Below are 27,108 nucleotides of genomic sequence, written 5' to 3'. Positions count from 1 at the left end.
CTATCTACATCACTGCGGGGGTGCAGAGCATGATTGATGGTCATTCTTTTCCTGGTCTTACGATCTAGCGTCTCTAGCTCTGCCTGGGTCCAGTCTATTATTCCTGCAGTGTATCTGATAACAGGTATAGCCCACGTGTTTATGGCTTGTATGGTGTTCCCGCCATTGAGTTTGGACTTGAGGATTTTTCTAACTCTTCCTGATGTATTCACTTCCCATTTTTCTTTTCACTTCAGTGTGTGCAATGTTATCAGCCTGGAGAATGCCCAAGTATTTGTCATGTTCTTTCTCTTCCAGGTTCTTGATCTTGCTTCCATTGGGCAGTTCTATTCCTTCTTTTTTATTTTATTTTTCCTCTGTTCATTATTAATGCAGCACATTTGTCTAGTCCAAACTCACTACTATATCACTACTGAATATACGGCCAATGTTTAGCAGTGATTTGATTTCTGACTGGGACTTTCCATACAACTTCAAATTGTCCATGTACAGCAGATGGTTGATTTTACTTGATGTTTTAGATGTTTTGTATCCGAGGCCTGTTTTGTTTAGTATTTGTGAAAGTGGAGTCATGGCGATTACAAACAACAGAGGGGATAGTGAGTCCCCTTGGAAAATGTCTCTTCTAATGCTAACCTGTCCAAGTGTCTCGCCATTGATTGTTAACTGTTTACTCCACATGCTCATTGCTTTTTAAAATAAATATCTGAATGTTTTGGCTGACACCAGTTGTTTCTAAACATTTTAGTATCCATGTGTGAGGAAATGAGTCGAAGGCTTTCTTGTAGTCAATCCATGCAACACTTAGATTGGTTTTTCTTCTCTTGCAGTTTTCTAAAATCATTTTGTCAATCAGCAGCTGGTCTTTTGTGCCTCTGGTGTTTGGGCAATTTCCTTTCTTTTCAACTGGAAGCTGTTTGTTAGTTAATAAGTGTTGCATTACTTCATCTGCTATTATTCCAGATAATAATAATAATAATAATAATAATAATAATAATAATAATAATAAATTTATTCAATTTCTATACCTCTCTTCCAAAAATGGCTCAGGGCGGTTTACACAGAGAAATAACAAATAAACTCTTCACATCCTGCCGTTTTTTGACATCAGAAGGCGCCATCTCAATCTCCTGGTTCCTACCCTTTAAGAAGGAAAAGCTGTCAGCGTAGGATGAAAGAATGACCCATGACTTGAACCAAGCAACACTGTGCACGAGTGCAGGGCTCAGGCAGGAATGAGGCCACGTACTAGACAAAGGTGATTCACTCAGCAATCACACTGTGGAAGCAGGAGGTCAGGTAGAGAGATGGGCAGGACCCACAGAACCAGCTCCTTGTGGGCAACAGATAGAGCTGGCTGGCCAGTTTGCCTGCTCCGACTGTGGCATTTCTGTGCAGAATGGAAGACACTGAGAGCAGGCAAGTGGAGGTCTGCTTCATCAGAGAAGTCTTCTGGAGGCACCAAGAGCTTGACTGTTGGGAGCCAACTTTTGCCCCCGGGACGTCATCTATTCATGTGTGGGGCAAACCATTTAAAAACTCCAGAAGAAGGAAACGTGACCATAGTTTCCTGTCTGTAGTTGTGTGCTGGGTAAGCTTCTTTAAGGGAAGTAAGCTTATGAGATCACCCAGCTGTGTGTGTGTGTGTGTGTCCATGTCCGTCCGTGTGTGTGGATCCCCTTGCCCCTGTCATCAACTTCACAATGCCTGGATCAATATAAACCAAATTGGGTACAGTTTTAAGGACACATAAGGACACCTCGAGGGTGTAGTTTGTGATGATATCATCCACCCCAATACAAGATGGTGGACACGTAAATGAGGCGCGAGTAGACTAACTTGTGAACCACCTAACTGATTTGAATCAAATTTAGAACAGTTGTAGGGACACCTCAAAAGTGTCGTTTGTGATGATGTCATCCATTCCAATACGAGATGGTGGACGCATGAACATTTGAGGTGCAAGTGGGCTTACTTTTGAGGATGGTAATTATCAATTAAAATTATAGTGAAAGGAAAGTAGGCAGATTAGTTCTTACCAGAACAACTTGTTTTCAAATAGTACCACAGCTGTGCTTAGGGGATACTTCCCACCACACACTGTTCTTCTAAGGGCTGGCAGTTAAAAGGTCAAGAAAGCAGACAGGCAGAGCACAGCTTGTGTCTGAGCAAGGTGTTGCTCAGGCAGCAGGGCCATGGTAGAGTCAGCCCCAGCATGGGGCAGGAGCCAGGTGGAGCCTGACTGGCCTCTTGTGTCACCTGACTTCTGCTGAACTAGTAGCTGCAGTACCACTCTCTGCCCATCTGTCATGGTGGCGCTGAAGAGCAGCAGGGTGAAGGAGAGCGGCTCCTTTGCCCACAAACCACTATGGTGGCCGAGAGGTGCCTGCCCACTGCCCGTCTCTGGTTCCCTCCCTTTATCCTGCCCAAGAAAAGGCTGACAGGTTCCTGCCAGCTACAACAGTTACATAGGAAGATAGGAAGCTGCCATGTATTGAGTCAGACCATTGGTCCATCTAGCTCAGTATTGTCTACACAGACTGGCAGTGACTTCTCCAAGGTTGCAGGCAGGAATCTCTCTCAGCCCTATTTTGGAGAAGCCAGTGAGGGAACTCGGAACCTAGATGCTCTTCTCAGAGCGGCTTCATCCCCCAAAGGGAAGATCTTACAGTGCTCACACTTCTCGTCTCCCTTTCATATGCAACCAGGGCAGACCCTGCTTAGCTAAGGGGACAAGTCATGCTTGCTACCACAAGACCAGCTCTCTTCAAGTTCCAGGAGAGGGTTGGACCCCCCTGAGCTCAAGACCGTTGCTGGTGGCCATGCAAGTCAGTGTCTCCTCTTCCTCCTCTTTGCAGATGAAAAACGAGGAGATGAAGGTGGCACGCCTGAGCCATGGCCTCCAGCACCTGGACCGTGTCGTCTTTCCCAGCCCAGTGCGCCATGTTGCCTACGATGTGCTCAGGCACCTCTTTGTGGTGCTTGACTCGGAGAACAGGCTGCACTTGTTGAAGGAGGACGGGACCTACAAGAGCTGCAAGAGGGCTCCTGCCCCCATGCTGGGGCTGGTCTATGCCACCCAGGTGGACCAGTTTGTGGCCTGGGAGGCGGGCAGTCTCCAGGTGCTGGACTCCAGCTTCCTCCTGCTCTCCCAGGTGCAGGCCAACCTGCCCATCCGGTGTGGCCTTTACAGTGAGCTGCTCAACCAGATCGTGACTGCCGGTGACGGCAACGTGACCATCTGGGGCTTCCGCTATGGCTTCCGGACCCTGCAGTGCCGCGTTGCCCTGCGGGAGGGCCTGGGGCCCCATGACATCTTCAACCGCCTGGCCTTGGACACCAGTGGGGTGAGCCCCCAGCGCTGCTTTGCCTCTTGTGGCACCGGGGCTGCTACCTTGGATATCACCCAGGGGAAACTGCTGTCCTTCAAGAAGGAGCTGCACAGCCGGTGAGGCTCCCCTCCCGAGAACTCGAGAACCAGCCTGGTCCCAAAAGAGGACTCCTGGGAATGTGGAGGCCCCCTTGGAGGAGGGGAGCTCCTGCCAAGCCAGCCTCTCTTCAGGGGGCTTCTGCTTCTGCTTCTCTCAGGGTAATCACAGATATCACTTACTGTGAAGAGGTGGGGTGTGCTGTGACAGCCTCTCGGGATACAACCATCAAGGTCTGGGATGAGAACTGGAACATCCAGACAGTCTTTGTGGGCCACACTGGTGAGTTTGGGGATAAAGAGTAAAAGGCAACAGATACCCCCAACCCCCTCAATCCCCTGGAACCTGAACATGCAAGAACAGCTTCTGGCCACAAACAGTTCTCTTCTCTATAGAGTGGGGCTGGGGGCTCTGGTGTCACTCCATCTTATGCCTTTGGTCCCTTGCAGAAGTGCCAAAAGCATCAGAGCCCTTGCGGGAGAAGGGAGCACCGAGTTGTCATTGGAGAATAACAAGGTGTTGGCCCTTTTGGTCACGGCATGGTTGTTGCCTCCTCTCCCACTCCTGAATGGCTGTCTTGCTGGCAGGGACTCAACAGATGAAGCTATGGCCAGCATGAGGATGCTGGGAAGGCTCTCCTGTGTTGAATTCCTGCCTGCCACTGAGCTGCTCAATGCACAACTCAAGACAAGAGAGTTCCTAAACAGGTCACCCATCTAGGCAGTGACCCAGCCTAGACCTGCTTAGCTTCAGGAAGGAGGCTGCACCACGTGCCCCTGGCCACAACATGGTGCTCCTGGGCATGAGGTGCCCCTGAGCAGTATCATTAACAACCCAGGATGGCTTCCTAGTTATCATGGCTAACAGCCTGTCTTCCCTGAATTTGTCTAGCCCTTGTATAAGTTCCTCTGCTGATTCCAATATCCTATGGCAATTCTGGAAATTAGGGGTTCCCAATTCTGGGTCCCCAGGTGTTAGGAACATAGGAAGCTGCCTTATACCGAGTCAGAGCATCTGTCCATCTGGCTCAGCATTGTCTACCCAGACTGGCAGCGGCTTCTCCAAGGTTGCAGGCAGGAGACTCTCAGCCCTGTCTGGAGATGCTGCTAAGGAGGGAACCTGGGACCTTCTGCATGCAAGCTGGCAGGAGCTCTTTCCAGAGCAGCCCCATCCCCTAAGGGAAACATCTTACAGTGCTCACTGTAATGTCTCCCATTCAAATGCAAACCAGAGGGGACCCTGATTAGCAGAGGAGACAATGCATGCTTGCTACCACAAGACCAGCTCTCCTCTCATCAAGGCCATGTTGTTGGACTACAACTCCCATCATTCTCAGCTACAGTGGCCATTGGCCTGCTGTGAGTGAATTAGTTCTCCACTGTGCAAAGGAGTTAGGAGGGCAAACAGCCTGAAGGGAGGAGAAAGGGGAGACTTTGTTCCTTCCTTCCTTGAATAATGAAGCAGATGGCCACCGAGAGCCAGGAATGCATAAATTCCTGCACATAAATTCCTGCACTAATTTCCACCCCTGCGCTAAAGCTAGTGAGGCCTTTCTGGGTCCTGATGGAATGGCACCCCTCCTTTTGGACCATGCACACCTCGCCTTCTTGGGTGAAACCCACTGCACTGCCCACCCCTGACCCACCTGCTTTGTGCCTCCAGCTCCAGTGATTGCTGTGACCATCTACCCTCAGAGGCCCCTCATCTTCTCAGCCTCTCAAGATGGAACCATCCGCACATGGAACCTGGACACCGTTGATCAGGTGGATCAGGTCCACGTCTCGGAGCCCGTGGAGGTCCTGGAGGCAGAGACTGCCTTGCACATCATCTCCATCTCTGGCCCGTCCCTCAGCCTGTGGAAGATCAACAAGCTCTACTCTCTGTATGCCCCTTTGGGGTCTCCTGTTAAGCACCTCCGCTGCATCAACCTGGAGACAGTGGGCAACTTCCCCATCCGCATCCTCTGTGTATGCCGGGACTCCACGGTGAGGTTGATGGATGCCAAAAGTGGCACAGTCCTTTCTATGTTCTTCTTGGAGAAGCCCTTCCAGGCGAGGGATGTGGCGTATTGCTTGCCCCGGGAGACCCTCTTTGTGCTGGCGGATGATGGCACCTTGTTGCGTGTCAACACTGCCGTGGACCCCATGGTCCTGAAGAAGAGTTCGCAGAGCAGTGTCGAAGGATCGCAGGCCTGCTGCCTCTTGCTCTACAGCCACACAATGGACCCTGAGAGAGCTTACACGACATGGCTGGAAGTAGTAGAGAGCCAAGGTGACAAGAAACAGTGGCACAAACTCCCTCTCAAAATGCAGGACAGAAACAGGTAGGGCCCTGCACCCAGGGTCAGCAAAGGGATGGTGGCCTGACCCCCAAGGACATCCTGCCCTCACTCTTTCTCTTGGACTAGGACAGGGGTTCCCAACCTGTGGTCCTCCAGATGTAGCTGAACTACAACTCCCATCATCACTGTTAAAATTTGTTGTGGCTAGGGGTGATGGGAGTTACAGTTCAACAACATCTGGAGATCCACAGGTTGGGAACCCCTGGACTAGAAGAACCTTTGGCTGCAGGCCTGCATTAAGAGCCCTGCTAGGGAACCTGTTTCAGGCTGAGCCTGAACCTCTGCCAAGGCAGGGATCCGGGAGGAACACAGACCTCAGACATCCCCAAGGAGAAAGGGCTCAGCACCCTGGAGAGCGCCAAGCAGGACTGCCACAGAGCTGGCTAGAACCACATGCTTCTATGTGGTGGACAGCTCATTGAAAGTTTTGACTCAGTGTGCGGCTTAGGAAGGGGATTGGAAATCAAAATGCTAATATTATCATGCCTTTATACAAATCTATGGTGCGAGCACATTTGGAGTACTGTGTGCAGTTCTGGTCGCTGTTTCTCAAGAAGGGCATTGTAGAAGGTGCAGAAGAGGGTAGCCAAGGCGATCAGGGCCTGGAGCACCTTCCTTATGAGGCCAGGCTACAGCATCTGGGGCTCTTTAGTTTGGAAAAGAGGCCACGAAGGGGAGACAGATGTAGAGAGAGAACTGGTTTTCCCTCTCTCACAACACTAGAACCAGGGGTCATCTGGTCCCCTGCAGTCGGGCTCAGCTGGCATGACTTCTGGGTGGGCAGCCCTGGTGTTGAGGATGGCTGATGATTTGTGCCTCACCTTTTCTGAACCCTAAGGGAAGCGGGAGGAGCTCTGCTGCCCCCTGCTGTCCTCCCAACACACACACTCTCTTACTTCCCTGAGTCCTACCCTCCCAGCAGTGGTTCCCGGTCCAGAGTCTGAGAGGGCTCTGGGTGAGGTTTCTCTTGTTCTTGTGGCAGCCACAGCCACAGCCACCCCTGCTTCCAGGCGAGCGGCTGGAAAGATCCCTACATGCAGGCCTAGTCTCCACCTCTGCCTCTGAGCCGTGGATATTGGTGCTCTTTGGGAGGGAGCTGTCTGGCCCTCTGCCTCCTCCAGGCCCCGTCCAGTTGAGCAGATGTGTCCATCAAGCCAGCTCCAGAGGAGGCCTTGCCTACTGGTGTTGCTGCTGCTGCTACTCTTTATATCCTGCATTTTCAGCAAAAGGTTCACACATGCAAGAAAAATAAGATGGTTCCCTCTCCCCAAAGGGCTCATCTGCTGGTGGCCACACGGGGCCAGGGCCTTCTTGGTGGCTGCCCTGAGACTGTGGAATGCATTCCTCCCCATCTCTGGCAATGTTTAAAAAGCACTGGAAAACTCACCTCTTCTCCCAAGCTTTTTTAGCTTTTTAAATTTTTAGGTTTTAATCTGTTGTTGATTTTTAAATTGTTAAATTGTTTTTAGTTTTTGTATATGTTTTAACTTGTTTTATGCTATTGTTAACCACCCCAGAGATGAAAGTTTGGGGTGGTGTACAAATTTGATTGATCTGATAGATAGATAAACAAACAAATAAAAGGAAACCAAAGGTAGATCCCAGCCCCAGCCCCTGGGGTGCAATGCTGTGCTGGGTGGGGTTGGAGAGCGCCAGGGGCTCTCCCCCGGCTGCCTCCTCTAGAGAGAACCGGCACTCTGGAAGGTGCCTTGGCCCAGTGCGCAGGGGCCCAGCAACCGCCTGCACTCCCTTTCCGAGCCAGAGCTCAAGAAGGCTCTCCTCCAGAGCTATTTTTCTTATTCTGCAGTGTGTGTGTGAGCGGGGGTGGGGGTGGAGTGGGAGAGGGAGAGAACAAGCACATGCTTACATTTCTCTCTCCCTGCCAGGTACTTGCTCATTATGGGGCACCAACATGGCCTCCTCAGCACGGTGGACTGGTTTTCAGGCCGGACGGAGTACACAGTGGAGGCTCATGGCTCTGAACAGGTCACAGCCTTGGCTGAATACCCCACACAGACGTGCGTCATCTCAGCAGGTGAGTCCGAGCTGGCAAAACCATAGGGATGTTGGGGGTCTCAAGGGGGCAGCCAAGGAGTTCATTCCCAAAGTGAGGGGCTCCACCCAAGACCTCCCCCAAAATGGGGCTTCAGTGAGGCGAGGGGAAGCCCCCAAGACCCAAGGAGGGAGGCTTCCCCATCAGGGGCATAGGGTGGGGTGGTGCGGGGGGGGGGGGCACCAGGAAATTACCTGCCACAGGGCTCAAAACCAGACATTGGGAGATGCCCCACACACGTGGTACCTGCAATTCCTGTTCCTCAGACTAAGGAGGCTGATGGTCTGACCAGGTATCAGTCTCCCTACAGAACTTGTTTTCCTTCTCATCTTGCTAAAGAAGACATCGTGCTTTGCTGCTGTGTTGAGGCCATGTCTGTGCTGCCTTTCCCCAGCTCCGTTCCTCACCTGTGTAGACCCTATTTAAGAAAAAGATAAGCAGAACTGTGTTTTTTAGTGACTGAGACCAATTTTCAAACAAGTGGCCTGAAGCACATGCATGATACCACATCGGGTTTCAAGGCCAGGTTCACACTCCTGTTTTAAATGGTTTCCAAGCACCACAACAAAATGCCACAGACAACGAATACATTGGATGATGACGCTCTTGGTGCGGAGAATCCATTCTTTCTAGGGTTCTCTTTTTCTTGAGTCCTTGTTGCCACCACTTCCTTAATCCCACTCTGAAGCAGGAGCAGGCCCTGGGGCCGGGCAGGGGGAAGGCACAAAGGAGGCACAGCTGCTGTTCCTTCCCGGAGCTCTGTTTGCTCCTCTCTCTCCCCCTCTCCCCATCCTGCCCACCTCCATGTAAGGAGAGCCATGCTGCCTGCAGGCAGGCCATTTGCCAGGTAGAACCCCCTGTTTAACCACAGAGCTCTACCTGACAAATGGCCAGCCTGCAGGCAGCATGGGGTGGGAGAGAAAGGAGCAAATGGAGTTCCGGGAAGGAGAGGCAGCTGTGTCTCCTTGGGTGCCTCCCCCGAGCTCTTTAGGGTGAGCTGCTGTATAAAGATCCTAGTCAGGAGGACTGAGGCCTCCCAGGGTTTGTTCCTTAGGAAGCAGCGGGCTTCCCATCTGCTCAGGTGGGAAGACACGAGCAACAGCCTTTTGTGTATTGGGTTTGGGGGGAAATAGCAAGATTCTCTCCCCCACCCCCACCCACCCCCACATACACTTCCTAGGAGATTCTGCTGCTTTCTTTTAGCCTTTTCTCTTGCTCCTTAAAATGGCCAGCCAGGGCACTGACCTACAAGTACCTTGCCTGGGAGGGGTTGCTCCAGCCTGCTCCTGCTAGAGGCCCCAGCCCCCTATGAATAGGAACAGCAGTCATTTCATTTCATACAGTCATAGCAATAAACACCCAATACACTAGACACATGTGAAAAGGAGCTTGTATAATCAGGTATATGATGCCATCAAGACTCTGCAATCCACATTTGGGTATCACTTAGTCCAGAGTGGTAACCAAATTGCAACCCAATGCGCAGGAGCTGACCTCACTGTGAAGATGTGGCGCCTCTTCCCCCACACCAAGGAGTGCCTGGTCCCACTCCTGTGCTTCTCCTGCGCCACCCCCGCGCTGCACATGTGTCACCTGGGCCCGACACTGGCTGTGGCCTTCCAGGACCCCGAGACGGTCACCTACCGCATTGTCTACTACAACCTGATGGAGCAGACGCGTGCCAGTCACGGCCCTGAGGACGACCCACTGGATGATATTACAGGTGTGGGGGAGCTGCCCCCAGTTGGAGAGGGCAGCAGTTCCTGAGCACCCACTGCAGAGACAGAGCAGGGGGGGGGCGTGGCCCTTGTGTGTCACAGCCCCCCCCCCCGCTGCATCCCTCCCACAGGCCTTTGCTGCTGCCCCAACCTGAAGCTCTTTGCCTCGGCCAGCAGGGACGGCTCCGTGAAGCTCTGGGACATGAAGAACCAGCTGCTGCGGTGAGTGAGTGACTGGCTGGCCCCTCCCTGCCTGAGGGCTGATGAGCTCTGGAGGGCAGATGTGGGCATGTCCCTCCTCTGTGGCCCAAGGGATGCTTTGCCATCTCCTCACCGGGGCCCCAGCTGGCTTTTGCCACCAATGAGAAAGCTGGGAAGCGCCTCCTTGCTGGTCCCTGTCAGCCAGCGAAGTGGCTACAGTGCGGAACAGGGGCTGGGGATCAGTGTTCCCTCTGAGGCATGTGTGTGTCCACTCAGTTAATTTTAGGTCCTGCTTGGGTTGAATAAGGAAGGCCCCACTCTGAATGCACATTTGCATAAGAACCTAAGAACAGCCCAGCTGGATCAGGACCAAGGCCTATTTAGTCCAGCATCCTGTTTCACACAGTGGCTCACCAGCTGCCTCTAGAAGCCACAGGCAAGAGGCAAGGGCATGCCCTCTTTCTTGCTGTTGCTCCCCTGCAACTGGAATTCGGAAGCATCATGTCTCAAAGGCTGGAGGTGGACCATAGACACCAGTCTAGTAGCCATTGATAGACTTGTCCTCCATGAATTTGTCTAAGCCCTTTCTTAAGCCATCCAGGCTGGTGGCTGTTACCACATCTTGTGGCAGAGAATTCCATAGATTATCTATGCACTGTGTGAAAAAGTAATTCCTTTTGTTGGTCCTAAATTTCCCAACTTTCCATTTCATGGGATGACCCCTGGTTCTAGTATTGTAAAAGTGGGAGAAAAAATTATCTCTGTGCACTCTCTATACTCCTTGCATAATTTTATACACTTCAATCATGTCTCCCTTTTTCTAAACTGAAGAGCCCCACATGCTGTAGCCTAACCTCATAAGGAAGGTGCTCCAGGCCCCTGATCATTTTGGTTGCCCTTTTCTGCATCTTTCCCAGTTCTAGAATATTCTTCTTAAGATACAGTGACCAAAGCTGTACACAGTACTCCAGATGTGACCGCACCATAGATTTGTATAAGGGCATTATAATATTAGCACTTTTATTTTCAGTCCCTTTCCTAATGACCCCTAGCATGGAATTAGCCTTTTTCACAGCTGCCACACACTGAGTCCACTCTTTGAACGAGCTGTCCACCATGACCCCAAGATCTCTCTCCTGGTCAGTCATTGACACCTCAGACCCCATCAGTGTATAAGTGCAGTTGGAGCTTTTTGCCCCAACATGCATCACTTTACACTCGCTTACATTGAACCGCATTTGCCATTTTATGGCCCACTCCCCCAGTTTGGAGAGACCCTTTTGGAGCTCCTCACAATCTGTTGTGGATTTCACTACCCTAAATAGTTTAGTGACATCTGCAGATTTGGCCACTCCTGCTGTGTTTATGGTACTGCTCCCAGGGAATTGGCAAATACCCCTAGCTACATTTTGGGCTTGTGTGGGGAGCTAGCAAGCTTGAATGAAGCAGCCCACCTAAGAATAAATTTGTTCAAAGCTTCAGTCTTGGAAAGAACTGACAGAAAGTTGGAAATTCAAAAACAGAATCAGGTTTATTTTAGGGTTTATGAGCAACACAATATTTCCTAATAAGACTAACAAGACTAACAAGGCTAACAAATCAAAAGGACTAAGTTAAAGCACACAAAGATGCTTTTAGCATTTTAGCTTTAGTGAATGGACCCTTGTAGCTCAGCCAGTGCTGAGTGACCTCTCTCCTCCTGGACAGGCAAGAAGGCAAAAGGCAGGAATGGGGACTCATGGACCAAGTGGGAGTCTGGGAACCAGGCAAAATCCAAAGGGGGGGTCTGATCTCGGGAGACCAGTATCTCACAGCCAAGTGTGCTGTGCAGATCGGGCTTGGAAAAAGAGCCGGCCTGGAGGGACAAGAGCGGAAGTCCAGGCAAAGCAAGATGGAGTGGCCAATGCCAACAACAACAACAAAAATTTATATACCACTTTTCAAAAAAGTTTCCAAAGCGGTTTACACAGAGAAATAATAAATAAATAATAAGGCTCCCTATCCCCAAAGGGTTCACAATCTAAAACGAAACATAAGACAGACACCAGCAACAGTCACTGGAAGTACAATGCCCAAACGTGTAGACACTGGTGAATCTGAGGAAGAGACACACTGATTAATTGTGTCTTGACTAGAAATAGACAGCATCTTGCCCTGAGGTGCAATGCTGACTGAACCTTTCTGCTGAAAAGGTGGACAAAAGAGTCAAAGAATACATCTTTGTCCTATTCAACTTTTCCGAGTGTGCTCTTTCCAATACAGTAGGTGAATAGGTCTGAGAGAGCTATGTGGGGTGAGATGTAATGGGCGCATCAGAGCTTATCTCGTGTTCTTCAGAAAACCTTAGGAGTGACTAGGAATTTTAACAAGCTAGCTTCCTGTGCCCAAGCCAGCCATTAACACGTTTGTTAGCAGAGGAGATGACCTGATACCTCTTATCACTCCTTCCTGAGGCGGTGATAAGCTTGACCTGATCCAATGTGCCAACATGGGGGAGAGTATTTGGCTAGTTCTTGAGAAGAATAGCGCCTAAATAACTCATGTCTACTTGGGCTTCCCCACCTGAATGTAATCAAGGGGGCAAGCACAGGGATAGTCCTTCTGCAGTCTTGGGGTAAACTTGACCTAGAGCCACCTTTTCCCAGGCTACGCGCCAAGTGACATACCCCATGAGTTAGCTCATGAGAACCGAATGGTAAACTCGCAATCGCGTGCATATTCTAAAAGACAAAAGCAGAAATTACAAGCCTGTAGCTCCAAACCAGGCAAAGCAGTGCTCCTGGGCGCCCCTAAACAGGCTATCTTGGTAACAGATGTTTACCCAACTTCTAGATCATTTATGAACAAGTTAATAAGCACCGGTTGCAGTACAGATCCCTGGGGGACCCCTTGCTTTCCTCCATTGTGAAAAGTGTCCTTTTATTCCTACCCTCGATTTCCTTCAGCCAGTTAGCAATCCACACATGCACCTGTCCCCTTATTATCCCATGACTGCTAAGTTTACTCAAGAGCCTTTGGTGGAGAACATTGTCAAAAGCTTTTTGGAAGTCCAAGTATACTATGTCAACCGGATCACCTTTATCCACATGCCTGCTGACACTCTCAAAGAACTCCAAAAGGTTAGTGAGGCAAGACTTTCCTTTGCAGAAGCCAGGCTGGTTCTTCAACAAGGTTGATTGATTGATTGAATGATTGAAACCTCTTATATGCCGCCTCCTCCAAAGACTAGGTGGTAAACAACAGAAATACCAACAACAATCAATTTAAAATGATAATAATAAATAAATAAAAATTATTAAAGGGCAAACGCCTGGTGAAACAGGTAGGTCTTACGAAGAGCCTTAAAAGCAACTCAGGAGGGGACTGAACGAATCGGGGGGCGGGGAGAAGAGTGTTCCAAAGAAGAGGGGCAGCCACAGAGAAGGCCCTCCTACGGGCCTAGGCTCCACACACTACACGAGGGCCCGGGACACAAAGAAGGGCCAGCTGAGAAAATCTCACAGGACAGGATACAACAGGCCGAGAGAGGCGATCCTGGAGATATACAGGTGCTAAGCCCATAAGGGTTTTGTAGGTGAGAACCAGCACCTTGAATCGGACCTGGAAGCGAACAGGCAACCAGTGCAGCGACCGTAAAAGAGGTGTGACACTATCAAATCTACGGCCACCCCTGAGGAGGCGGGCCACTGCATTCTGGACTAGTTGAAGCTTCTGAATCATTTTCAAAGGCAACCCTAGGTAGAGCGCGTTGCAGTAATCCAAATGAGAGGTAACAAAGGCATGAGTGACTGTTGCCAGGGCCTGCTGGTCGAGGAAAGACCATAACTGACGAACCAGCCGAAGCTGGGCAAAGGCACCCCTAGCCATGGCCTCCACCATATGCCTACTATATCTATGTTTTCATTAGCAACCAAGCCCTCCAGCTCAGAACAAAGCTCATTACATGCACAGATGGAAAAAAATCAGAGGGAACACTGCTGGAGAGGCCGGGCTGCAGATCCACCCACCCAGCCATGAAGCTCCCCGGGTGACCTTGGCCAGTCACACTCTTTCAAGCTAACCAGCTTTGCGGGGGTGTTGTGAGGATAACAGGAGGGAGGGGAACCTGCACACTACTCTGAGCTCCTTGGAGGAAGAGCAGGATAAAAACGTTATGCTGTGGTCCAGCATGTGCCTGCTTGGCAGGAAGAACCCATGGTCTCAATGGTGGGACTTCTGTGGGAACATTCTGTTTGAATTGAGGCTTGCCGGACATTTGGAGATCCCGGAATCCTTCCGAGGTTGCTGGCTTCTTGCTTTGCTATGTCTGGTCTGCCCATCCAGATCCTTCTCCCTCTTGATTGCTTCCTTCTTTCTACACTTTTTTTTTTTTTTAAGAAAAGGGACTAGAGGTGGCTCCTCCTCCTCCTCCCAGGTCCCTAAAGCATTCCTCAGCCATATTTCCAAAGTGCCTTTCTCCTCTTCCCTTGGATCTTCCTACTTCATACATTGTATTTCCGTTTCCATCTGCCTTGCGGATGGGGAGGAGAGCTGCCTTTGCGGTAGTCTTTGAGGTTTCATGGAGCCTGCCTTGGATGGGTGACTCCACATGGACGCTGTGAAAGGTTCCCCTTTGGGGACGGGGCCCCAGCTCAGCAGAAGAACATCCTCAGCTCACTCTCTGGTGGCAACTTGAGGGAGGGTTGGGAGAGACTCTTGCCTGGAACCTGGGAGAGCGGCTGAGCTGCCAGTCAGTGTGGACAGGACAAGACTGAGCTGGATCGTGGGCTTTAATGCGGCTTTACCTTAAAAAAAAACACAACAACTTACTGTAGTATTTTAATGTACAAAGGTAGTAGCACAAATGTGCTGTAGGGGTGTGCTTGCCTTTGGACTTCAGAACCACCCCCATTGCCTTTCTAGCTGAGGGGTGGGTGGGCGGGCGTGGATGTCTTCCAAGCAGTATCCCCCTCCCCTCCCTCCCTCTGTCCCTCTCTCTGCAGGCACCTGAAGCTGAACACAGTCCCGGAGAGCCTGGCTTTTGCCAACCACCAGGGAGACCTGCTGGTTGGCATTGAGCGACACCTCTACCTTATCCACCATAACAAGTTCCTGCCAAGCTACTACAAGATGAAGGTAGGGGAGACCTGCCTGCACTTTGGGGCTAACAGGCCGAGGAGCCCGCCGTGCGTGTGCTCCTGCCAGAGAAGTGGAGGCTGGTGTCTAGCTGGGAGTCCACCCATGTTGGGCACCTGAGTGCTGAGTCTTGTGGTCTGTGCTGATGGATCTGGCCACTCCCTGTCTTGTAGCTACTGTGTGCAAAGTTCCTGGAGCCCATCAAGGATATGCCTCTCCCCATCAGTGACGCCTGCTTCAAAACTCTCGTCAAGGAGAATTTCAGACGGTTGATGCATGAACCACCCTTGGAGGAGCCTGGGTAAGATGGCTCAGACTTCCACAGCCTCCCTGCTCCTCGCCACCATTAGGTAATCCCTGGAGCCCCTGCTCTGTTTCTCCACCATTGAGGCTTCAGGGCAGTCACCACATAGGAAAAAACAGCTTCTCCTAAAGCATCCTCCAGCTCCTCAGCCCCCGACGTCACTCTCTACCATGAGTTGTGCTAGCCACTGCTCAGGGGTGTAGCTATAATTGAATGGATTGGTTCAAAGAACCCTGCCCCCCCCCAGCTCCTGAGGCCCCCCCCAGCTCCACCCCTCCCAGTTTTCTTCATTATCTCCCTTACTTCGAGGGGCCACCAGGAGAGAGGTGAACACAGGCCCCCAATCCCCTAGCTACGCCCCTGCCACTGCTCTTGTTCTCTCCACTGAATGGTGGGGGCAGTTATCCTGCTCTAAGTCAAGCTGCGGTGTCTACCAAGAGACCTCAGTTTTTGTTGCTGTTGTGCTTTAAATTGTAAACTGCCTGGAGAGTTTTATAAGGGGTGGCATAGAAATGTGCTAAACAAATAAATAAATGAGACAGGGATTGTGGCATGAGGTGGACCTTGGACAGGTCCCAGGAGAAAGAGGCCAGGACCTTGGACAGCTCTGAACAAAAGCTCACAACAGGAGGGGTTGTTGACCACCCCTGTTGACCACTGTTGTACAGGGGCTACAGACCACCTCCAGCCTCAGGCAAGAAGATGCCTCAGAATATCAGTTGCAGCAGGGGAGCAGCAGCAGGAGAGAGGCATGCCCTCAGCTCTTGCCTTTGGGCTTCTCAGGGGCATCAGGAGGGCCACTGTGGGAAAGAGGATGCTGGACTAGATGGGCCTCCTTGGGCCTGATCCAGCAGGGCTGTTCTTAGGTTCTTGTGAAATTATTCCAGCAGCTACTTAGAGCACTCTGACAGTTTTTATAGCTGCTGCCCAGGCAGACTGAACTAGGCCCACCCCTTCCCTGGGGGAAGCCTCTGTTGCTTAAAGGGGCTCTGCCCAGTTTTCTGAGCTGAGTGCTGGTTCCAGTGATGCAACGAGACCTTTGTTAGGGCTGGCAGGTCCTCAGGGATCTCTTCATAAGAACATTTGATTGATTGATTGTTAGATTTATATACCTCCTTTCATAAAATTATCCCAAGGCAGTTTACAAAATAATGAAAAAGAATCCTATAAGATCACATTGATTGATTGATCGATTAAGTGCCATCAAATTGGTGTCGACTCTTAGTGAATACATAGATAGATTATCTCCAGGATGATCTGTCTTCAACTTGGCCTTGAAGCTCTCACGGTGGTGCATTCATTGCTGTCGTCAACAAGTCCATCCACCTTGCTGCTGGTCGTCGTCTTCTTCTCTTCAACTTTTCCCAGCATTATGGACTTCTCAAGGGAGCTAGATCTTCACATAATGTGTCCGATGAATGATAGTTTGAGCCTGGTCATTTGTGCCTCGAGTGGAAATTCTGGATTGATTTCTTCTATGATCCATTTGTTTGTTTTCCTGGCTGTCCATTGTATCCTCAAAAGTCTTCTCCAGCACCAAAGTTCAAAAGCATCAATGCTTTTTCTGTCTTGCTTCTTCAAAGTCCAGCTTTCACATCTATAGTGTGTCACAGGAAAAACCATGGTCCAAACTATTCTAATCTTTGTAGGTGTAGACACGTCACGGCATCTAAATATCCTTTCCAAGGCCTTCATTGCTACCCTACCAAGTGCTAGTCTATGGCGTATTTCTTGACTGCTGGATCCTTGACTGTTGATGGTCGATCCTAAAAGGCAGAAGCTATCCACCACTTCAATGCCTTCATTGTAATTTCTGAGGCTGGTTGCTGTACCTGTTGTCATTAGTTTCGTCTTCTTGACATTTCGTCGTAGTCCCATTTTTTCACTGGCTTCCTTGACTTTCATTACTAGAGCTTGCAGATCATCTGCATTCTCAGCTATCAGAGTGGTGTCATCAGCGTAGCGCAGGTTATTGATGTTTCTTCCTCCAGCTTTAAAACCACGCCCATCTTCCAATCCAGCTTCTCTCAGTATATGTTCAGCATATAAATTGAAAAAAGAAAGATAAAGTATACAGCCTTGTCTTACTCCTTTGCTGATCTGGAACCAGTCTGTTTCATCATGTTCAGCCTGGCCTGTGGCTTCAGGCCATGTGTATAGGTTTCTCATGAGAACAATGAGATGTTCTGGGATGCCCATTTTCCTAAGGATATTCCACAACTTGACATGGTCAACACAATCGAAGGCTTTTCTGTAGTCAATAAAGGACATCTTGACTTCTTTCTGGTATTCTTTGGCTTTCTCAGTTATCCAGCGTGCATCAGCAATGACGTCTCTTGTTCCTCAGCCTCTTCTGACACCAGCTTGAACATCCTGCATTTCTCTTTCCACATAGGGCTCTAATCTGCATTGGATAATCCTAAGCATTATTTTGCTAGCATGGGAAATTAAGGATATTGTGCGATGGTTTGCGCAATCTGTTAAGTCTCCTTTCTTTGGTATGGGTATGTACACTGACCTCTTCTAATCTGTCGGCCACTGTGTCATTTTCCAAATTTGCTGGCATAGTTTGGTTAGAGCCTTGACTGATTCTTCTTCTGTTGCCTGCCATATTTCTGTAGCTATTCATTCCATCAATTCCTGTAGCCTTCCGATTTGGTAGTGACCAGATTGCTGATCTAACTTCATCTTCCCATACTAGAGGTTCTTGCAAGTAGGGAATATCTTCTAGTATCTTGGATGCTGTACAGATTTTCAGTATACTCCTTTCATCTCTGTTTGGTCTTCTCTGAATCCGTTACTATCTGTCCTTTGGCATCCCTTAACATACCAATTTGAGGTTGGAACCTCCTTCTGAGTTCAGAGGTTTTTTGGAAAACTTTCTTTGTTTTTCCATGTCTATTTCTATCCTCAGGTCTTTACAGATGTCATTGTAGTACTGCTCCTTGTCTCTTCTAGTAGCTTTCTGATATCCCCTATTAAGTTCCTTCCTGAGGTCTTTATCTTTCTTGACTTTGGCTTTTCTCCTCTTGTTGGCAATTTCCACCGTCTGTTCTGACATCTGTTTTGCTTTCTTCTGTTTCTTGGTCTTTGGCAGTCTCTTCACATTTGTCCTTAACAACTTCTTTGATTTCATTCCACAATTCCTCTGGTTCTCTATCAATGAGGTTCAGAACTTCAAAGTGGTTCCTGATGTTCGCCTTGGAAATGGTGGGTACATTCTCAAGATCATATTGTGGAAGCTGGATAGCGAGTTTTTCCCCACTTTAGCTTGACTTGGAACTTGCACATGATCTGTTCCATAATCGGCCCCCGGCCATGTCTTTGCTGTTATAACTGAGCTCTTCCACCTCCTTGCATCAATAATGTAATCAATTTGATTTCTGTGTACTCCATCTAGTGATGTCCATGTGTATAGGCGCCACTTTGGTTGTTTGAAGAATGTGTTAGCAATGAAGAGATCATTGGCTTGGTAGAAACTAAGAAGTCGTTCTCCTGCTTCATTTCTGTTTCCTAGGCCATATAGGCCAACTGTGTTTTCCTCCTTACCTTTTCCAACTTTGGCATTCCAGTCTCCAACCACCAGCATCACATCTTGCTTGCATGTTCTGTCAATTTCAGACTGAACCTGAGCATAAAACTCATCAACTTCCTCTTCTTCTGCATCAGTCATTGGGGCATAGACTTAAAGAACTGCCGTGTTAAAGGGTTGTCCATGAAATCTAATTGATATTAGTTGGTCACTGACTGCATTGTACCCAAGTACTGCCATTGCTATATCCTTCCTGACTATGAAAGCAACACCCTTCTTCCTTTGGTTTTCGTGTCCTGAGTAGTCAATGGTATGGTTTTCTGACTGAAAGTGTCCCATTCCAGTCCATTTTAATTGACTGATGCCCAAGATGTCAATCTGTAGTCAATTCATTTCATCTTTCACTGTGTCAAGCTTTCCCATTATTATTTCTTGTTTACACAGTCAGACAGGTGTTATTGACTGGTTTGTTTTATCCAGACATCGAGTCCTTCCCAAGGACCTGGGATGCCAGAATTTTATTGTCAATTGTTATAGATATCGTCGCAGAATATAGGCTGTTCCCAGTAAAGCTGCTTTTTGTAATTGGCTGATGGTGATTTCTGTGGCCCCTATGGTGTTGAGGTGCTCTTCAAGGTCTTTTGGAACTGCACCCTGGGCGCCAATTACCACTGGGATTATTTGGGTCTTTTTCTGCCACAGCCTTTCAATTTCCATTTGTAGATCTTTGTATTTGGTGATTTTTTCTATTTCCTTTTCTTCTATTCTGCTATCCCCTGGTATTGCTATGTCGATTATTTTGGCTTGTTTTTCTTTCTTCTCGACTACAGTGATATCTGGTGTATTGTGTGGCAGATGTTTGTCTGTTTGTAGTCGGAAGACCCATAATTTTACATCTTCATTTTCAACAACTTTTTAAATTTTATGGTCCCACCAATGTTTGGCTACAGGTAGCTTGTATTTTTTGCAGATGTTCCAGTGTATCATCCCTGCTACCTTGTCATGCCTTTGTTTGTAGTCAGTCTGTGCAATCTTTTTACAACAGCTGATTAGGTGGTCCACTGTTTCATCTGCTTCTTTACAAAGGCGGCACTTGCTGTTTGTTGTTGATTTTTCGACTTTTGCTCTTATTGCATTTGTTCTTAGTGCCTGTTCTTGTGCAGCCAGTATTAAACCCTCTGTTTCTTTCTTCAAGTTGCCATTCTTAAGCCACTGCCAGGTCTTGGTGATGTCTGATTTTCCACTTATATTGTGCAAATATTGACCATGCAGGGGCTTATTTCTCCATTTTTCTGCTAGGTTCTTGACTTGTTCTTTCTTGTAGGCCTGCTTTGTTTCATTGGTGTTGAATAGTTTCTCGTTCTTGACCATTTTAAGTGCATCTTCACTGTCCTTGATATATTCTTCAAGGCCTCTTTTCTCCTCCTCTACTGTTTGATGGACTTGCATCATTCCTCTTCCACCTGAGCTGCGAGGGAGGTATAGCCTATCTACATCACTGCGGGGGTGCAGAGCATGATTGATGGTCATGATTTTCCTGGTCTTACGATCCAGCGTCTCTAGCTCTGCCTGGGTCCAGTCTATTATTCCTGCAGTGTATCTGATAACAGGTATAGCCCAGGTGTTTATGGCTTGTATGGTGTTCCCGCCATTGAGTTTGGACTTGAGGATTTTTCTAACTCTCCTGATGTATTCACTTCCAATTTTTCTTTTCACTTCAGCGTGTGCAATGTTATCAGCCTGGAGAATGCCCAAGTATTTGTAATGTTCTTACTCTTCCAGGTTCTTGATCTTGCTGCCATTGGGCAGTTCTATTCATTCTGTTTTTCTTATTTTTCCTCTGTTTATTATTAATGCAGCACACTTGTCTAGTCCAAACTCCATTGTTATATCGCTACTGAATATACGGACAGTGTTTAGCAGTGATTCGATTTCTGACTGGGACTTTCCATACAACTTCAGATCGTCCATGTACAGCAGATGGTTGATTTTACTTGATGTTTTAGATGTTTGGTATCCGAGGCCTGTTTTGTTTAGTATTTGTGAAAGTGGGGTCATGGCGATTACAAACAACAGAGGGGATAGCGAGTCCCCTTGGAAAATAACTCTTCTAATGCTAACCTGTCCAAGTGTCTCGCCATTGATTGTTAACTGTGTACTCCCCATGCTCATTGCTTTTTAAATAAATATCTGAATGTTTTTGCTGACACCAGTTGTTTCTAAACATTTTAGTATCCATGTGTGAGGCAATGAATCGAAGGCTTTCTTGTAGTCAATCCATGCAACACTTAGATTGGTTTTTCTTCTCTTGCAGTTTTCTAAAATCATTTTGTCAATCAGCAGCTGGTCTTTTGTGCCTCTGTTGTTCGGGCAATTTCCTTTCTGTTCAACTGGAAGCTGTTTGTTAGTTAATAAGTGTTGCATCACTTCATCTGCTATTATTCCAGTTAATAATTTGAACATGGTTGGCAGGCAGGTTATCGGTCTATAATTACTTGGAACTGCACCTTTTGTTGGGTCTTTCATGATGAGATGAGTTTTCCCAGTTGTTAGCCATTGTTCAATATCACCGCCTTTCATAATGTGATTGAACTGTTTTGATAGTTGTTTATGAAGGCTTGTTAGGTGTTTAAGCCAAAAGCCATGCAGTTCATCATCGCCTGGCGCAGTCCAATTTTTAATTTTCTTTGCTCTTTCACTTATTAATTCTGGTGTTATTATTCGATCTTGCATTTGTTGGTTACATTTTTTGACCTCTTTCATCCAGCCTGCTTTTTTATTATAATCTATTGGATTGTCCCATAATTTCCGCCAGAATTGCACTGTTTCTTCTTTATTTGGTGTTTCTAGGTTTCTTGCAGTTTCTCCTTCTATGCTTTGGTAGAAACGTCTCTGATTCGACTGGAATTGGAGATTCTGCCTGTGTTGTGTGATTCTGGCTTCATACCTGCTAATCTTCTTTGACGCTGCTGTTATTTGCTACTTTATTATTTCCAGGACTTCTCTAATTTTCCTTGAATCTAGGTGGTATTTTTGGATCAGATACTGTTTGGTGTTTTCATTCTTCAGTTTCTTGTCTTTAATATCTTTCAGTTTACTAGCATCTGATCTAAGCCTGGAGATTTTATTTTCTAATCTAATCTTCCATTTAGGTGATGTACTGCTTTCTTTTTTTACAGGTCCACTGATGTTATATCCAAGCTCTTGTGTTGTTATTGTTGCTGCACTGTACATCAGTTGGTTTCTTTCTTGCAAATTCTTGGTTGTTATTTCTGCAAGTGCAGCATTGACATCTTTTAATGCCTGAGCAAGTTGTTTTTTGGCAACTGTTTTTAGAGCTGGAAGTTGAACCCTGGTGGTTGTTTGGTTCATGTGCTCCGTTATTTTTTGCTTTAGTTCTTGTTGCTTTTCTGTTAAGCGGAATTTGGGTTTTTGAGGTGAAGGCAAAGGGGCGGTTGCCTGGTTTTGATTCTGAAACAGTTCAGTAACAGTGGTATCCTCGATTTCCAATACCTCCTCCACCTGCGCCTGAGCAACTGCTTCAGTTGGTGGTAATTCTTCTTCCATATCTTGAGCCTGTGTTGCTCTTTGCAGTTCTTCCAGCTCAACTCCTGTGAATACTTTATTTCTTATTATGTATCTTCTCTGGTCTGCTAGCCTTTGTTCTGTTATTTCTGTGTCTGGATGCTTCTCTTTCCAAATTTGGTACATTCTTTTAAAATAACCTCTTCTAGTTGGACTAGACTTGTAATAGCAGATCATTATTTCCTTGTTGGCATTTTTCGTATATTTTTTTCCGGTTAAGTGATGTTTCTTCCAGTAACCTTGCAGTCTCCAGCCCTGGTTGCTCAACTGAAGATCCTGAGTCCTGTTGCCCACTTGCCACCAGATGTCCTGGGACTATAGCACCTGGCGCAGTCCTTGTTGACCCGGGCGATGACCGATCCGGTATAGATTTATTAAAGTTACATCTCACCATAGTGTTGATGGGAGAGGCACTCTTTGTCTGGCTCCTCTGGTGAGACCTGTCCAGTATGGTTGGACCTCTGGCATAGCTCTCACCTTCCTCGGAGCACACAAGCCAAAAATGGCTCAGGGCGGTTTACACAGAGAAATAACAAACAAATAAGATGGAACCTTGTCCCCAAAGGGCTTACATTCTAAAAAGAAACATTAGACACGAGCAACAGTCACTGGAAATACTGTGCTGGGGGTGGATAGGGCCAGTTACTCTCCCCCTGCTAAATAAAGAGAATCACCACGGTAAAAGGTGCCTCTTTGCCCAGTTAGCAGGAGTTTCTTACGTTTCTTACGTTCCACGTTCCCATTGTAATTCTGTCTTTGCAGCTTCGGATTTTCTTTTCCCGTACGGTCGGCAACATCAGCTGTTAGACATCCAAAAGGCTTTAGTCTAACCATGTCATAAACACCATCAGTACTCTGAGAGATCCTCAGCTCTTCCTCAGTAGCATGTTGAGTACCATCCGACCTGAGGGGCCCATCATCCGGCACAACATCAACAATCATTCTATGTTGTCTATCCATGTGGTTTTCTTGGTAAAATACAGGAGTGGTTTACCATTGCCTTCTCCTGTGCAGTATGAAATGATGCCTTTGTTGTTGTCCCTGAAATGATTGTCCACCTCCAGCACCTTCCTATATTGCTACTGCCAAATATAGGTGCCTGCTTGCTTTAGCTGGGCAGCTGGGATGACCTTCGCACTTTGGATGACCCTACTGGGAGTATACCTTCTGGCGTACTTCACTTATCCCTCCCAGGAACACCCCCCTGCCATGATGAGGCAGCATAGCAGGACCTGGAGGGGAAAATCACATTAAAACATTAAAAATCAATTAAAACCACAAAAAATATAGAACATGAAAAACAGCCATAAAAACAAAGCAAAGGAGTTGGAAAGGAGGAATTGGCAACTCCTATGGGGTAAAAGCTTTAACAAATAAAAGTGTTTTCAGTTGTTTTTTAAAAGTATAAGAACAGTCCTGCTGGATCAGGACCAAGGCCCATCTAGTCCAATATCCACACAATGGTCCACCAGATGCCCTTAGAAGCCCACAGGCAAGAGGTGAGGGCATGCCCTCTCTCCTGCTGTTGCTTCTCTGCAACAGGTATTTAGAGCCTCTGATGCTGGAGATGACCTATAGCCACCAAGACTAGTAGCCATTGATAGACCTGTCATCCATGAATTTATCTAAACCCCTTTAAAAGCCATCCAAGCTGGTGGCCATCACCACATCCCGTGGCAGACAATTCCATAGATGAATTATGCACTGTGTGAAAAATACTGATGGAGAGGAGGTGTGGGGAAAAAGAGAGAGAAGAGGGGCAAGAGGATACATATACATACCATGGGCAGAGCCAAAATGGCGACTGGCTAGCAACACAACTCACGAGCTCCTGCCCTAAAACTGGTCTTCTCTTCATTAGGGCTGAAAATTCTCAACCAAAACTACACAAACCATAACCATGACAAATAAAAGCAAGAGAAAAAATAGGAACAATCTTAAAGACCTACCAGCCATGGCAGGGAAACAGATGAGGATTAATTCCTAGTGCCCCACCAACGGAGCCATGAGTACAACTTTTACACTCCTTAACAAGAACAGATTTACAGTCCTGGCCACAGAGAACCCTCCCTTTTCCACCCTAGGAGTCTGGTACAAGGTTGAATGAATTACATCAGGCATCTCCTTCACTATCTAAGATATCTGGCCTGGAAGACCCCCTGGCACAGAGAAACAGGGGACCCAACAGAGCAAGACAACCCTATAGCCACTCCTGTGGACCCCCCACCCAAGATATTTAGGAGATGCATGCCTATTGGCAGCAGAAATGGTCATACAAATCCTAGGATTTTAAAACACAATTTTGATGAAAGTAAATAGGATCAGGAATGTCATTGATACATTTGTGCCCACAAACACACAATTAAATCTCCAAAAGCATCCCCTGGAAGAATCCAGGCTGCTCCATCTTCAGCCCCGGTTGGGACCTCCACCAAAACTATACACAGAATACACATTGGACTGCCCCAAACACCTCATTTGTCTAAATCAATGCATGTATTCCAAGCCTCCAAGAGTTGGGGTTAACCTTAACCCTAAACCCTACACCAATATATTAATATTACATTTATATTCCACTCTTCCTCCAAGGAGTCCAAAGCGGTGTACATAGTTTAACAACCCTGTGAAGTAGGTTAGGCTGAGAAAGAAGTGACTGGTTCATAGTCACCCAGCAAGTATAATGACTGAATGGGGGTTTGAACTCGGGTCTCCCCGGTCCTAGTCCAGCACTCTAGCCACTACACCACGCTGGCTATGAGGAGATGCTCATAATATAGGGAAATGCTCATCTTTCAAAGCCACAATAAACTCCCTGAGTCTATTAAACTGTCATTGAAGATCTATAGACTTTGACGCGATCCAATTCTTACTCAGCTACCCAGAGGCTAAGATAATCCCCAACTCCTTCCTCCCTCTCAAACTCAGCCAGATAGGGAGCCCTCTCTCATACAACTACAGTATAAGAAGTATTAGAGTCTTCAAGGACTCCATGGTAAAACCTCTTTTTGCAAGAAAGAAGCCAAACAACTCCTTTTGCAAGTGACCTTGATGATAATGTCTCCATGGGAACATGTAAACAGCCTGCAAAATGGCTCTGATGAACTCAACCAGATGCAGCAGACTAAACCTTTATAGACTGAAGAGAATGAATGAGAATGTCCATAGGCCTCGCAGAACTTAAAAAGCTACTCAGGGCTGTTCAAGCTCAAGCGCTACCACTGACAACACTCTGCTCCTGCTCATACTCTGATCTCAGAGACAGTGAAAATGTTATGGATAATCCAACTCCTCCTCCCTGCCAGGCCACACCAGAAGGACTCAGTAGTACAGCTGCCCTAACGAATCCATGCACAACGACTGCTACTCATCCCAGGACAAGGAAATAACTGTTAGTTCACTATTCTGACACTGACTCTAATTCAGTGAGTTAACGGCAGTGAAACTGACATCAGTGACAACCCTTCCTCAACGCCAGCCACCATGAAGAGTGGGGCTACATCTGCCCTTGCCCAGCCCCAGCCTATAACACCCTCATGCGGGCTCCCCTCTGGTGTTGTAGAGACCCAGGAAAACCATACAGAGATGGCACCAATCCAGGAAGGGGCGCCCACAACACCAGCAACATCTCAGGAACCACAGTTGTCACATGTGAGCCTCAAGGACCTGAGAAATAGAGATGTACGCCAACCATCATCTATGCTGCCTCCTGGTGCTGAAGAACCTCAAACGTTCCTCATAGTCACAGAAACCCCAAAGGAAGGGGCCCCTGAGGTAATCTAGCCCCAGCTCATAATATCACCATGCTAACCTTTTCCTGCTGCCGAAGAGCTCCAGACCCTACATACAGACACTACGACCCCAGAAGAAAGGGCCTCTGCATTGTACTCATCACCCCAAAAGCAGGAATTGCCACACACTACCCCCAGGGACACCATCTTGTCTGCTATGAGCCTGGAATGTTGTTTGCCAGTGATCCTCTGTTTGATGACATCACTCTTTTCCTCTCCCCAGTTAGCTTTCCTGCTTCCTCCGTGGAGTCTGTATGTCCAGAGAGAGGTTTGGTGGCCCCTGAGCTGAGAGCTCAAGACAGCCTGTTTCCACTGTCTCTTCATGCCACAATCATGATGATAACGATCTCCAGTCTCTGCCAGTTGCCTTGCCGGAACTAGCTGCAGCAGAACCCACCTGAGGGACTCCCTCCTTTGACTGTGTGGCTCCCTACGTTGGCCCCTGCCAATACCAATACAGACTGACATAAAAAAAGGAAGCAGCATGAAGTCTCTCTCCTGACCTGGAATGTGGCCGGCTGGAATTGCAGCGGCAGGGAGGGATGTCCTTCTTAAACTTTATCTCCGTGCATGACATCATCATCATCATCATTATTTTACATTTTATATCCCATCATAATGTTGCAGGAAACATGGACATCCACAGACCTGGCACTTAACTGCTACAGTCACACTCACTGGAAGTAGAAGCCAGCACGGGCAGGGGCAGACCCAAGGGACTGGGAGTGCTGGTTCTCATCACTTTGTGTGCATTGTCCACAAGACTCCCTTCATTTAAGCAAAATGCTGTGGCAGTGGCAATCCACTGCAGACACTGCATCTTACCCATAATCAATATCTATCTACCCTAACAGAGATAGAAATCTCAGGTCAGGAAACTGTGACATGAGCAGGAACACTACCTGACCAACCTCCTATCCCCCTTCCCCAAAGCCTACGTAGTGGCAGGAAGGGACTTTAAAGCCAGGATAGGTCCTGACGATGACACCTTATATGCACAGCAACAATGCCCAGTCCTGAAGCAGACATACTCCCCCTAGCAC

General features: G+C 47.8%; 1 protein-coding gene across 4 annotated transcripts in view; it reads left to right on the top strand.

Moving 5' to 3' along the window:
* The window catches only part of WDR97 (WD repeat domain 97), a 102,988-nt gene that overhangs the window by 12,400 nt on the left and 63,480 nt on the right, over positions 1 to 27,108 (top strand). For all 4 annotated transcript variants that reach the window (XM_053249137.1, XM_053249136.1, XM_053249135.1 and 1 more), the window contains exons 5-12: positions 2,859 to 3,448; positions 3,589 to 3,710; positions 5,091 to 5,751; positions 7,656 to 7,804; positions 9,309 to 9,545; positions 9,672 to 9,762; positions 14,724 to 14,856; positions 15,030 to 15,157. In XM_053249137.1, the coding sequence (XP_053105112.1) occupies positions 2,859 to 3,448; positions 3,589 to 3,710; positions 5,091 to 5,751; positions 7,656 to 7,804; positions 9,309 to 9,545; positions 9,672 to 9,762; positions 14,724 to 14,856; positions 15,030 to 15,157 (2,111 nt within the window). The remainder of the gene's footprint in view (positions 1 to 2,858; positions 3,449 to 3,588; positions 3,711 to 5,090; positions 5,752 to 7,655; positions 7,805 to 9,308; positions 9,546 to 9,671; positions 9,763 to 14,723; positions 14,857 to 15,029; positions 15,158 to 27,108) is intronic.

This window comes from Hemicordylus capensis, chromosome 4, assembly GCF_027244095.1.
Source record: "Hemicordylus capensis ecotype Gifberg chromosome 4, rHemCap1.1.pri, whole genome shotgun sequence".
NCBI lineage: Eukaryota > Metazoa > Chordata > Lepidosauria > Squamata > Cordylidae > Hemicordylus > Hemicordylus capensis.
This window is presented reverse-complemented; position numbering and strand designations above follow the sequence as displayed.